Raw genomic sequence first — 13,896 nt, 5'->3', positions numbered from 1 at the left:
CAGTACAGTTCTACGACAATACTACTCGAAGTTGAAACTAAACCAACCGACACTGTGATAATACAAGTGTGTGCCAATTATAGCAGGACTTTGAATTTCACCGCGCTACACTTGTTCCCTCAGATATAAATTGTACCGTTGCAGCTGTACGAGCGCTCGACGGCAGAGAAAATATATAAGAAAATGAAACTACTAAAATTGTAACTCTTTTTGTTTTTCTACCTATTTTTGTCTTTGAGAGCACAAGCTTAACTTACTTATTAGCTAGTTGTGGTCGGATTAAGACGAAAAAACTCATCGATGTGCAGACGTATTGTGGAAGTTGGCACGAAATTCGGAGGATGGAAGTAGCAACGTAAAATAAATTGCATTCAATGCCGAGATGGTTTTGATTTGTATAAATTAGTGATTCCTGGACAGTTGCAAAATTTCGGAGCAGCTACGACTTTTCACGCAGAAATGAAACGGGAAATTTTTGGAGAACAAGACCTGGACACCGCACAAGAGAAGACGTGTTAACGTGGTAAAGAATGAACTCTTATCTACGCCATTTCCCCCTGTTAATCACATTTTGTTATTCTCTGTTCTCTTTCAAATAATTTTTGTAGTGGAAATTGGTTTGACTTCTGCTCAGAAATGCCAGAAGGACCACCCCAACAATAGCTTTTCCGAATCACGAAGTCCGATAACTTTCTGTAATACGAAGTCCGACTTGCATTTTGTTCTTTCCCTTTTTCACGGTCATTAACGAGTTTAAAAACCCCTTTTTATTCACGATTTCTTCCCACATTTTTGACCGTTTCTTTTCTTCTCTTTTTCTTTTTTATTAACCACTACACAATGTCAAAAGAAAAGGACGTAGTGGTTGACAAAACACACAAATAAATAAGTAATGTCGTAAGACGTGTTAAGGGCGATGAAAACCTGTTAGTCGCGGTGGACCGGAATGTGAATGTGGGTGAAGAATTGGAAAAATGGATTGTCGGCAATTGGAGGAAGAAACGAAAGAGGAGCCCAACTAATCGAGTCCTGCTCGATGTACCAATTAGGTATTGCAAACACACTTTTCCGACATTACGTGCAAAGACAATATATCTGGAAGGTCCCGAGAGACTTAAGGCAACGACAGGTCGCTAGCAGTTTAGTGAAATCACATTTTAGGAACCGAGTAAAAGATTGTAGGAGCTGCAGACACGGACAGTGATCACAACCTGGTTCTGATGAAAAGTTCATTCGAGTTCAAATGTCTGAAGAAAAAGACAATGAAGCAGAAATCAGAAGTAGAAAATTTGAGAATGAGGGTCAGGCAGGGCATTATACACACAAAACAGACAAACTAGTGAGAAATTTCCAATATGGCGAAGTGAAAGAAGACAGAACAAATGATATCTGATGTATATAAATTATTAGAAAAGATGGTTGGAAAATCTAAACCCAAAGACAGGAGGAAATGTATTACAGAAGATGTTCTTCAGCTTAATGAAAAGGAGACTAAGCAAAAACACAAGAAAGTTTTCTTGGGGAAATATGCACAGAAAGAGAAGAAAATATATGAAATGGAAGAACTGATATAACCTACAGAATAATAAATAAATTTTGTAACAAACAGAAAACATCAATATCAGATACAGCAGAAGACAAAGAGAGAAAAATACTGTCGGTGAAGGGACGGAAAGAATAAAACTAGGAATTGCACGATGGAATGCCTTTATCAGAGGATGTAATAGGAAAGGAAGAGGAAGTATATGAAGATGACAAAGGAGATGACATTCTGCAAGAAGAATTTGAGAAAGCTCCTAAACGTCTCCGGGAGAACAAAACAGTGGATACTGAGAAAACTACCTGAGAATGTCGGTAACAGCAGGATAACGGTTATACCGAAACTGATTAGGTCTATCTGTAAAACAAGGGAGATACCAAACGACTTCTAGAAATGCACGGCGGTTCCTATACCGAGGAAGGTGGCAGCTATAAAATGTCAGCAGTACCGAACCTCGAGCCTAATATCACACGCACCGACAATCGTCGTAACGATAATTCTGAGAAGAAAAAGAGGTCAGCAAGTCACAGTGAAATGACAGAAGAGTACAGTCATCGGATGCCGCACTGACGAACGGGCAACAGTCGCCTCCTAGAGCTCCGCAACACTAACACGATCGGAGATCTAGCTAAAGCCGAGCAGAGGAAGTCTCGCCCCAGTTCACAGCCACCGACCGAGATGACAGTGTCGTCTCAGATAGCCCGCCAGTGTAGTAAATGCCTCCGGCAGAAGTTTAATGAGAACATTACGTCACTCACGCCTCGAGTGAAGAGTCTCGCAAATTCACCTGTATCGAGTGATACTTTAATATTCGGAGACAGTGGTAAATACACTGAACATTATAGTGGAAATGGATTGTTCGAAGTTAAATACGTGTGCATACCTATATTGTGATAAAGTGAACTAATATTTTATGTGTTACAGTTTCTCTCAATCTACTCCTCACCTCTGTACTGGTGAGCACATTTTATTCGGGCACAATAAGTACGGTAGGAGAATACGTGAGCGAAAGACGAGGTGACTGTATGCGGTGCTGAAGAAGAGTACGAACCTGTAAAAATAATAACTGGTAGACAGGAGCTAGAAGTGATAAAGGAATTTGCCTGTTTGGGAAGAAAGATCACAAGGGACAGCAGAAAGAAATGGTAAGCAGAATACAGCAGCCAAAACTGCATTCAATATGAGAAAGAAGTTACTCACTAGCAAGAATAAACAATGCAGTCCCCAACAATCAGTCTTTCCTTCTCATCCCGTACGGTAAGTCTGCTCTCACCCGTGGTTCTGGGTGACTTTCCCAAATTTACCCCTTTTCCTTCACCCTTCTTCCTTCCCCTTCAACACTTCTGCCCGAAGAAGGAGCCACTGGCTCCGAAAGCTTGCCAGCCACAACAGTCTCACGTGAGAGTTCCACCACCGCTCGGTGAGTAGGTTTTTTATCTATCCGATTAAACAACTGTATCATTAATTAATTGTTTTTGTAGTTATATTAGTCTGGAAATAGGGACACACATCACGAAAGCGTCGCTCAGAGTGTTGCCCCATACGGATGCGAAACTTTGACAGTAGGAAAACGAGAGGGAAGCCCAGGAGATGTGGTGCTACAGAAGGCTAACGTAGACCAGCTGGAGAGATAGCTGACATTAAGAAGTGTTGAGAGGAGTACAAGAAACCACATAGCTGTGGAGGCACATCTGAACAAGATGAGAGAATCTCGTACTGCACATTTTAATACATTACAACATCACTGGAACAATAGCAAAAGTATCTACTGAGGGAAGGAATCGTGGGAATGACTGAGGATGTGCAGTGACTATATACGCAGAAATGGAGAGGGGGGCAGACAGAAGAGGGATATGGCATACTGCTACAAACTGATCTCAGGGTTGAATGCTGGAAAAAGAGATAGACCAGATATGTGCTGTGGATGTTTGAGGAAACAACAAATCTGATTATGCTGTAAACAAAATATTACATATGGCATAAAAGGGTCCTTCAATTAAAATAATACAAGAAATACATAAAGATAACATATGTCAAGTGAAAATTGGTAGTACACTGTCACAGAAATTTAAGAACAAGCAAGGGTCTGTTACAAGGCTGCCCCATGTCATTAACATTATATAAAATCTATACAGACATTAGTCTTAAGACAGGGTCTCGTAAATGCAATAATATGGGGGCTAGAAATTAAAGGTGGAGTTTATTTACATCACCTACTATTTGCTGATGATCAAGTACTTATAGCACAAGATGGGGAGAATGCCAATTGTATATGTAACTAATTAACAATGGAATGCAGAAACTGGGGATTGAAGATTAATTACCAGAAAACAGAATACCTCACTAATGATTCAGATGACATACACAGTGGGAAAGAAAATCAAGGTGGTCAATACTTTCTGTTATTTGGGATACATTTTAAGGGTGAAGGGAAAATCAGAGGTAAAAAATTAGTAAAAGAATTAGCAGTGGAAGGAAGGTCACGGCGATGCTCAACTCGGTCTTATGGGGCAGAAATATAATAAACTGAACCAAAGACCTCATATATAAATTGATACTATGGAGAATAGATATGTATGGGGTGAAGACGTGAACTATTGATCTGGAAAAAAAAATCTGCAAGCAGTAGAAATGGACTTCGGGAGAAAATCAGCAAGAATTTCTAGGAAAGAGAAAAGTGAGAAATGACAAAATAATAAAGAAAATGGAAGTAAGATAAAGAATACGTGATGTGGTGGATAGAAGGAAGTTACAAGGGTACACGCATGTAAGAAGAATGGAGGAAGACAGAATTCCAAAAATGATCCTGGAATGGGAACCGGAGGGAAAGAAGAGAAGAGGACGCCCTATGACCACCTGGCTCCAGAATGTAAAGTTAACAATGAGCAGACATGGTGCATAGGAAGAAGATATGCAAGATCGGAACATCTGGACGGATATCCTGAGGAGATAAATTAATATTTTATGTGACAGAAGTAATAATTTCCAGGTATTTGTTATCTTGGAGAAAAACATTAATATAGAGGAAAATCTCAATAAATAATAAAATAATAATAAATGTGAGAACATCACAAAGGCCAATCCAAGATCAATGCACATACTTGTAATACGATATGCAAATTTCGGGTCAACAGACGCGTCTGATCCCACCCGTCGGCTTTGACCCGTGACATATGGGTGTTGTGGTGTGTGAAGTCATGACGGTGCAGAGTTTAGTTTATGAGTTGGTTGTGTTTGTAGATGTCATCTTGTTGCGGTTGGTGGTGTCCTGTGGTGGTGTGTGTACGGTCCGAATGTTACGTGGTGTATCGGGTTCCTTTGAGCGTTGTCGGTAGCAGTATGAAGTAATTCGTATTGCCTGTGATTGAAGAACAGAAATTAGTTTCAGTAAGTTATCATTTTTTTTGTTTTGTTTATGTAATTGCAGTGTCAACTGGTGTTATTGGTTTGCTGTTTGTCGTGCAGTAAGGTGTGGCTTCTTTTGTTAGGTGTGGATATGACAATGGAATTTAACAGTTCATGGTTGCGTGCTGAGATGAGGGAAGAGATGAGGGAAGACGTGATATACCTCATAAAATTTTTGCAGATGTTTGGACTGCTGCCTGAAATAGTCAAGTGCAGTGCCTGTAAAGAGAATATGTGGTCGGCAAAAATTCCGGCGTCTCGGTGATGGTGCCGAAGGGATAACCTATGGCACTCCATTAGACGCGATACATGGTTAGAGAAATCCAGGTTGGCCACGAGAGAAATTGTTTTGATGACTTATTATTTTTGTTATAGATCCTCCATCCGCGCACGAGACTGGTGAGAGTGAGAGGACAGTTTTAGATTAGTTTTCTTTTTGTGGGGAAGTGTGTTCAGAATATGTGAAGTACATGGGTAAGTTGGGTGGGCCGGGGGGGTGGTGGTCGAGGCAGATGAATCGCAGTTTGGCAAGAGAAAATATGGGAGGGGTAAGTCTTCGGTTGGTTTATGGGTGTGGGCAGGTTTTTAATTTCGGGAGGTGGATACGCAGATAGTGTTTTCAGGATTTTGGAGGGGTGTACGAAGAGAGAATTGGAGGGGTTAATTGAAGTGTATATAGAGGAGGAGAGTACGGTAGTGTCAGATGCTTTTTCGTCGTATAAGGGGTTGGGGAAGAGGGATTATGATCATTTAGTTGTACATCATAGTTTACAGTTCAAGAATTACGAAACTGCAGCATGTACTAATACGATAGAGGGCTTTTTCGGGGCAGTTAACTCAGTCACAGGGAGGGGAAGAAACAGTCTTCCGACCTGCAATCTCATACAGATGATTATTGCTGGAGGAAGAGCGTCCCTGGGGAGTATTTCTTTTCTCACATTTTTTTAGGGCTGTTGGTAAAATGTATAGGCAAAGGATGGTTAGCTGGGGGGTTTTGTATGTGGTCGGGGGTGTGCAGGGCAGGTTGTCGGCAATGTTTGTGGATTTAGGTGGGTTGTCTTATGATTATGTTGCCCAGGATCCGTTTTGTTGCTGTTGTTTTTGAGTTGTAGTGTGTGATTGAGTTACATTTATTTTCTGATTTTTATTTGTTGGCTGATTTTTGTTTTTGGGGAGAGGGTGAAGTTTGGGGAGGAGGAGGAGGAGGAGGAGGAGGAGGGGGAGGAGAGGGGTTGTGGTTGGTAGGTTGTGTGTGGGCTGAGAGTTTTTTTGGTTGTGTTTTGTTTGTTTGTTTGTTTGTTTGTTTGTGGGTGTGGAAAGGGGGGGGGGGGCTGGGTTTGAGGCTGTGGCTGAGTTTGATTGGGGTAGCTGACCTAGTATGTAGCACTGGAATTTTTTCATGTTAAGTAGTCTCTTTTTGGGTCTATTGTTCGCACGCTTTGATGTTTTGTGGGGTTTTTCATGTGTTGTCAGTTTCGTGTTATTTACCACAAGTGTAGGTGTTTGATGCTTCGGTACTGTCACCTGTGGTTGATTTATGTAACTTAACGGAAGTATCCGATTCCAATTTTTGTAGTTGTAGATGCGTTTTGGTATCGTGAGCTGTTGTTGACCTATATAGGTCCAAGTGAAGTGTCCAATTCCAAGTTGTCGTAGCCCTGTGTGTTTTGGTACCATCGGTTGTAGTTGACCTATATAGGTCAAGGAAGTGTCGGATTCCAGTATTTGTTGTTTTTTGTGTCGGTTTCGTGGTATCGACAGTTGCCATCTGATTATAATTTTTGGGTGTTGTCGGTTTTTATTTTGTGGTATAGACAATTGCGGTTGAGCTATGCAGGTAGAGGAAGGTGGCCGATTCCTATGGACATTGTGAGTGTAGCAGAATGTGGGAATTTTGTGTTGTGTTTCTGTCGTCGTTTTGTGTAGTTTGGGATCGTGGTGTGTGGTTTTATATGTTTATATTTAGTTTGTCCCCAACCAAAAACCCCCAGATTCCCACACTGATCCCATTAGTTTGATTATATTTTTAGAGGGACATGTGTTTGTTGTTTTTATATCTATATGTTTATGTAATGACATCATAGGTGCCATATTGGGGATGTTGAGAATGGTCATTTCCACCACATTGGTGATGTCACGGGTCAAAGCAGACAGGTGGAATCTGACACATTTGTAACCCCCAAATTTCCATCAAAGAAATAAGCACACATCACAAACGCACTGGTATGTGCAGCATTTGAAAAAAAAAAAAAAAAAAAAAGCACTGTCATTTGTGTTCTCATCCCCTTAGTCCTGAGACATTGGCACCTAAGAAGGCCAGATGAAAGCCAAATGCCAGGATTTTCTCAGAAAATTCAGATTTCTTGCTTACCAACTTAGTGACCAAAAGGCTTCTTATCCCAAAGTATGACACTGCAGAGTTTCATTAATGTGATTCAATGATGAGTGAACTGCATTAGATAAATTTTCCATATACTTATACGAATAACATAATCCAAGTTTAGCACAACATTTAGAAGTACAGTCTTCGGAATTCACAACATTTAAAGTTTGCTTATCCCCACGACTACAACAGCTAAATTTTCAATATGGTAATTTCACACAATTTACTGTTTCATTACTATTTAAAACTTAAAATGAATTTGCTGCTTTGAGGAGGCATTTCCGAAAGTATCCATTTCATCATCATCATCAGCAGCAGCAGCAGCAGCAGCAGCAGCAGCTGTTGCTAAGGAAAATGGATGGGTAACTGTCAGTATTAGAAGGTCCTTCCAGACACTTAAATTTTCAGTTCTTTGCATAAGCACTAACCCAATATATAGGTCGTTGGTTGTATCCCACATTAAAAAAAAAGTATAAGGAGTGCACTACATAGATAACATTCCAGTCTCTGTTCTGAAGGTATGCACAAAAAGCATACAAGCCCCATTAATAAATGAGTCCTTTAGTTCAGGTATTTACCTAGAGTACTGTACCTAAGCACACCCAAGGTATCCTTACTAATTAAAGACAATTGAATCAATCACAAACACTAGACTAATGAGTTACACGAATAAATACACCATTCTTAATAACGTACAGTTTGGCTTCCTAAGTAGGAGAAGTACAATACCTGCATTTATAGAGTTCACAACAATGATACTTGAAGCTGATGGCAAGGACGACTGTGTTACGTGCCTTGTTTACAGCTTATGGTGCTGATACTACTAATCAAGCTACCAGTAGATGTAGGCTAGGAGGAATTGCAAGTGAGTGGTTCCAATGCAGGCTGCAAAAGGGAGAGCTAGTTCACATATCTTCTGATGACAATTTTTTTAGTACAGCAAGTGACAGACACGAATAACACAGGTGTTCCTCAAGGTAGTGTTTTGGGTTCAATTCACAGTTAAGGTGCGAGATTGGACAGCCCCCTTCCCCAACACCTCGAGATCTAGTTAAAGTTAAAGGGTTGGCAATTGTTCGAGAGCTGGCAAAACCCAAAAAATATGAAAGCCAAATGAAGATTGTGGTAACAAACTGACTAGTAGTGTAGGCTAATGTTTACAGCTGTGCCACATTGAAAAATGCAAGGGGGGGGGGGGGGGTCTATATATAACATTAACCCAATTCTGTTTTCCATATAAATCAAAGACTTTACAGACAATAAAAGACACAGAAAAAAGTTCTCTTTCGTGATGGCAACAGCATCGTACTCACTGATAAGATACCATAACCTCTATTACAGGAAGCAAATGAAACTCTTATGGCTGTTTACAGTTGTGCAGTATGCAATAAATTAACATTGAAAATGAAGAAAACAAACAGTGTGCACTTTAGTACAAAGAGGGATAACAATTCTGTCACATTATGTACAGATGAAAAACTGTAGACTGTAACAAACACAAAATTTTAAGGGATCAATCCTGATTGCCAATTAGCATGGAATGACAATAAGATACTGGCAAAAAGAAAGTTATGAGGATATTTTTCTCTTGGGTTCAATCATCAGTTTGTGACAGCTAATGTCTTTTTGTGACATATTATTCTCATATACACTCAGTTCTCAGCTATTGGATTCTTTCCTAGTTGGCAAAGACCCAAAACACGGGGATCACTTTTAAACTGCAGAAAAGGTCTGTAAGAATAATAACTAGAAGTAGTTGCCTGGCTTACTATAAAGAACTGTTAAAAACGGTACATCATTACTGCACCAAGTGAGCACATCTACGAATCTGTTGTGCATATCAGGGAAAAGAATCCTAAGTGTTTCACTAATTGGTCTACACGTAGCTGTAGAACGGGAGCCAGTTTGGAATTACCGTGGAGAAACAGAAAAAATTCAAAACCGCCCTTTCTATCAGGGAATAAAACTGTATACTGAATTGCCCAACGAGATGAAAAAGATTGTTAAAATACATCTGTTTAAAGAATTAGTTAAAATGTTATCCATAAGTAATTTATACTATACAACCATAGATAACTTAGACGACTCAGATTAGTGGTTATAGTGAAACTGGATAACAATACACATTAAAATACACATTACACTATCACACTGTAACACTTTTATAAAAATATCCCATGACAATATCTACACTGCAGTCATTCTCCTGAGTTCAACATCTCACTCATCATGGGGGAATGCTGACTCAGTTATTCAGGCGGACTGAGGGTAGGACACAAACACATCTTTGGAGCATAGTTGTACGTTCACAGTCATGGAATCAGTTTTCCAAACAGACTGGAGTTGGTGTAATGAGTATAGCAGCATGTTTATGGTTCAGGAGTCACTAGCAAGTGTCCTGGGTGTGTGCCCTAACGAAGAGCAAATCTATATTTTATAGGTTATCTGGAAAATGTTTGCATATCTAACAATAACGTACAATAGGAACAAACTGAATCAGAAAGTGCAGTTATTAAGACACTGATCTCAAATTCAGGGCTATGGAGTTTGTTCTGTCCGGGCATCCTGACTAATGTTTCTCTGAATTATTTCAGGTAAATGCTACGATGATTCCCTCATAGAGGCCACAGGCAATCGTATGATCTAGCCTCATAAATCATACTTACATATTCAGTGTGTACATGTATTTTGGAGAAACTTATTTTCATAGTATTATGATGGCAAATACTGTATCACTGTATGATGATCCCCGTAAGAATAAATAACCACACTACAACTGGAAGTATTTTGTCGTTATGTAAACGCGCAAAAGAATTATTTGCTAAGACACTATAACTGTTTTCGGTAATATTGCTCTCATTTTATTTATAGTTCGGATGTAGCGAAATGAATGCGCGGAAATCTAAAATATCCTGCACTCTTCAAAAGTTGCAAGCAACGTTCTAGAGTAACAAAACATCGATGTGACGGAGTTCTTAAGAAAAAAAAATTGCATCAATTCACCGCGTTACTAATTAACACACAGACCTTTCATGAGAAGGTTTCCCCTAACATAACTAGAGTACGTGGGCAGAAGGGTTCTTAGATAAGAACCATCAGCTAGTAATCCGTATGAATACATTTTATCAAACGACTGAACACTGTTTGCAATGCAGTTCAAAGTCTTACGTAACAAGGAATATTTATTAAGTTGGCGGGGGTCCTGGTATATCATGCTTCTTAAAGCCGGCTGGTCCTGGTGTTAACTAGTTTCGCGTACAGGACTAATATTATAATAGCCAAATATGGATAAAACTTACTCCTAGAAAGAGCAACAGTAAACACACGACGTTTCTATTTGGATTCATAATTGCACAGTTACTTCACTTTCAATTCACTATACGCGTCATATACACATTGCCTACTCTACTTTGACAACTTCAACCGGATGTGACGTATGTAAACAGTTGCCGCTAACTTATTCAAAACACTCGTTATGGCAAAGACATGTTTTATTACACACTTTGGCCAACATAGTCAGAACTACATCACACTGAAATATCGAGTGTTTTGACTCCTCTAATCAATTTTTAGAATATGAGGAAAATATGTATCGTGGCAAAATCTAATAGAATAAATAGATACGCTCTTATCTCAGGGAAAAATTATTACACTACTTCGTATTTTGTTTCAGATTTGGCCACCCTGAATTTACTGACGACGAATTGTTCTATCAATACACGTTCGTAGAGTCTGTGAGTTGTAAATTTTGAGCAACAGCTGGGAAGATGAGGGGCGTCCTATTTGGTGCATTTTCACTATTTCTATGCGTCTCCTGTTCTGCTGACAAATTGGATTATGTGCCGGATGTTGTTCCTCAAGAACCATCATCGGTTTTAAATGTTCACTACGGAAAACATGCTGTAGAAAACGGCAATCAGTTGACGCCTACTGATGTAAAAGACCAGCCGTCAGTGACGTGGGACGCGGAGAAAGATACCTATTATACTCTTGCGATGACGGATCCAGATGCGCCGAGCAGAAAAGATCCAAAGTTTCGGGAATTTCTTCACTGGCTCGTGGTAAATATTCCAGGAAACGACATTGCCAAGGGGGAGACACTGGCAGAATATGTTGGATCTGGGCCGCCGCGTGGAACTGGTCTACATCGCTATGTATTTCTCGTGTTCAAACAGCCAGGAAAGCTCGATATCGACGAAGAACCTACAAGCAGAACCTCTCGTATCGGCAGACCCCGATTTTCCATTCACAAATTTGTACAAAAATATAACATGGAAGAACCAGCAGTAGGTGGAAATTATTATCAGGCACAATATGATGATTATGTACCTGTTATTCAACGGCAGCTAAGCGGCTAAATTTCTCGCTTCCAACAATAATTACTTAACCAAAAAATCCATGACATTTGCTAGTCTAATTCTTGGAATCTCATTATTATTTTTAGTTGTTGGTTAGAATAGGATGTTAATTTCCAGATTAAATGATATTTAACGCTTACTTTGTGCATGTAAGATAATTACTTCGCAAATTTTTCTAAAAATGTCGTGGAAGATACAGAAATCAAAGTATTTCGTTATTGTGCCAGTTCCTATGCTTCCCTTTCTTCTTACAGATCCATCAGTTATATATTGTTTTTAAAGTCTAATACTTTAGTATGTTATGGTTATAGTTAAATGTTGTCTTTCTTCTGTTAGCTTGAAGCCTAGGGTAGTACTAGCCAATTTTATGTGCCCTTTATGGATTATATTGTTTATAGTATTGATAAAACATTGAGCTTTTTGTGCCATTTAATAATGGTGATTGTATTTTAAATATTACTTCCTAACTAATAGGGTAACATGGTGCTACATGATTTTTGTTTTGCCAAATTTTGCTCATAGTAATAATTTACTACTTTTTGTACCTTTTTATGATCTGGTGATTAAAAAATATTTCATTCTATGAATTTCAATATTAAATGAAAAAATTTAAACAAACTTTCTTCATTTCCAGTCTATTTTTATGTCATTTCTGTCTTCATCAATGAAAGACTACTTCACAATATTTGAAGTAGTGTATGGTTGGCTTTACTGTTGTGTAAGAGTTTAATACGTATCTAAACTTACTTTCAGGATGTTACTGTAGTGTGTGTGTGGAACTTTTCTGCTTGGTGTTTGCCCATGCTTTAACCATATTTATAAACAAGTGATAGTGATTTCAAACAAAAACATTCCAACCTCTGTCCAATATTATTTTGTCAGCTTTTGCTCTGTTAGTGTACTTCACCACAGACAGCAATGTTTAATTTGGATTTGCATTGCTTTTTACCAACATAAATTTAAAGTAGTTCCACCTTTTCTATGCACTTTACCTTAGGTGTTTGCTTCAATGTGATGGCCAGAGCTAAATGGGCAATGCTAAATGGTTTGTGCTACACTTCAGAATTTCATTCGTTTTTAGTTAATGCACACTGCAGCCTAGTCTGTCTCCCACATAAAACACTAGTGTAATTACATGAATTTTGTGTTTATTTGATTATAATACACAGGTATATACTTTGGAAGTAATATTGTGAACGGAAAACTTGCCACATAAGTGAAAAATGGACATGATTTAGAATGCATAGACACACACATAGTGCCTGCTTGTAGAGGTAGAGAGAGAGAGATATGTACAGAAATAATTGGATTTATATTCCACTATTAATTTAATAGCAGTTGCGAATGCTACAACCAGTAGCTAAGCTTAATGGATTATCAATTAAGAGTTTAAGATATTTGACTATAACCAAATACAATGATATCCAGATTGGCTAAATGGCATCCCTGATCTTGTTATTCATTTGAGTACAACAGACAATGTGACAAATCACTGTGATTTAACTCACAGAGTTGAGGTTATGTATGTATGATGCATACGACAAATTAGTTTTAAAAAATATTTATTTTACAGGGGTCATGTTTTTTTAATGTTTAATTGCAAAAGTATTGCCATCAGCATTGCTGCTATGCAGCAACACTGTGGCATAGCCGAACAATATTCTGTTGAAGACATACCTTGCTGAGGTGTTGTGACCTGAGGCCAAGTCAGTGTCCACTGCAAAGAAGAACGCATACGACAGGAATGCAGCAGGGGTCGGTTTTGCATTATGACGTACTAGATTCTATACTCCTGAGCAGAATAGTATGCGAATTCAAAAAAACATTGTCGTTATGCAACTGTGCCAACGTTGTGGGAATGGTTTGTTCTACCAATGTGAAAAGGTCACATGTTTTCAGCGTGCTGGTAGGCCCTACTTCCTGTATAATGACGGTCAAATTCTTCATTTGTGTGGCTATGGACCTCAAGTGGCTGGATAAACACTTTATTAAAGTTGGTATTGTGCATGCAACTACTGAAATGCTTTATTTCGCCGCTATAAGCGCTTTATTTTATTCAGTTGAAACGTAGTGATCGGTTTTCTCATCTGTGTCTTGCTCACAACGAGGTCTCGATGTTTTTTTTTCCCCATTTCACAAGAATTTTCACCTTTGGCACAGATGCTGTGAATAGAAAAGAAAAAAATGGTGAGACTTAAATAGCGGACAAC

General features: G+C 38.9%; 2 protein-coding genes across 2 annotated transcripts in view; one reads left to right on the top strand and one right to left on the bottom strand.

Annotated features, from left to right (window-relative positions):
• The window catches only part of LOC126214870 (protein disulfide-isomerase A5), a 175,671-nt gene extending 164,921 nt beyond the window's left edge, over positions 1-10,750 (bottom strand). The window contains exon 1 of the mRNA XM_049941517.1: positions 10,628-10,750. Within this exon, the coding sequence (XP_049797474.1) occupies positions 10,628-10,675 (48 nt within the window). The 5' untranslated portion in view covers positions 10,676-10,750. The remainder of the gene's footprint in view (positions 1-10,627) is intronic.
• Positions 10,751-11,049: 299 nt separating this feature from the next.
• LOC126215052 (protein D3-like) lies at positions 11,050-12,273 on the top strand. The gene has a single exon (XM_049941693.1). It carries the CDS (start codon positions 11,096-11,098, stop codon positions 11,684-11,686), a length of 591 nt encoding a protein of 196 aa, XP_049797650.1. The 5' UTR covers positions 11,050-11,095; the 3' UTR covers positions 11,687-12,273.
• The last annotated feature ends 1,623 nt before the right edge of the window (positions 12,274-13,896 follow it).

Source organism: Schistocerca nitens, chromosome 12 (assembly GCF_023898315.1).
Source record: "Schistocerca nitens isolate TAMUIC-IGC-003100 chromosome 12, iqSchNite1.1, whole genome shotgun sequence".
Lineage (NCBI taxonomy): Eukaryota > Metazoa > Arthropoda > Insecta > Orthoptera > Acrididae > Schistocerca > Schistocerca nitens.
This window is presented reverse-complemented; position numbering and strand designations above follow the sequence as displayed.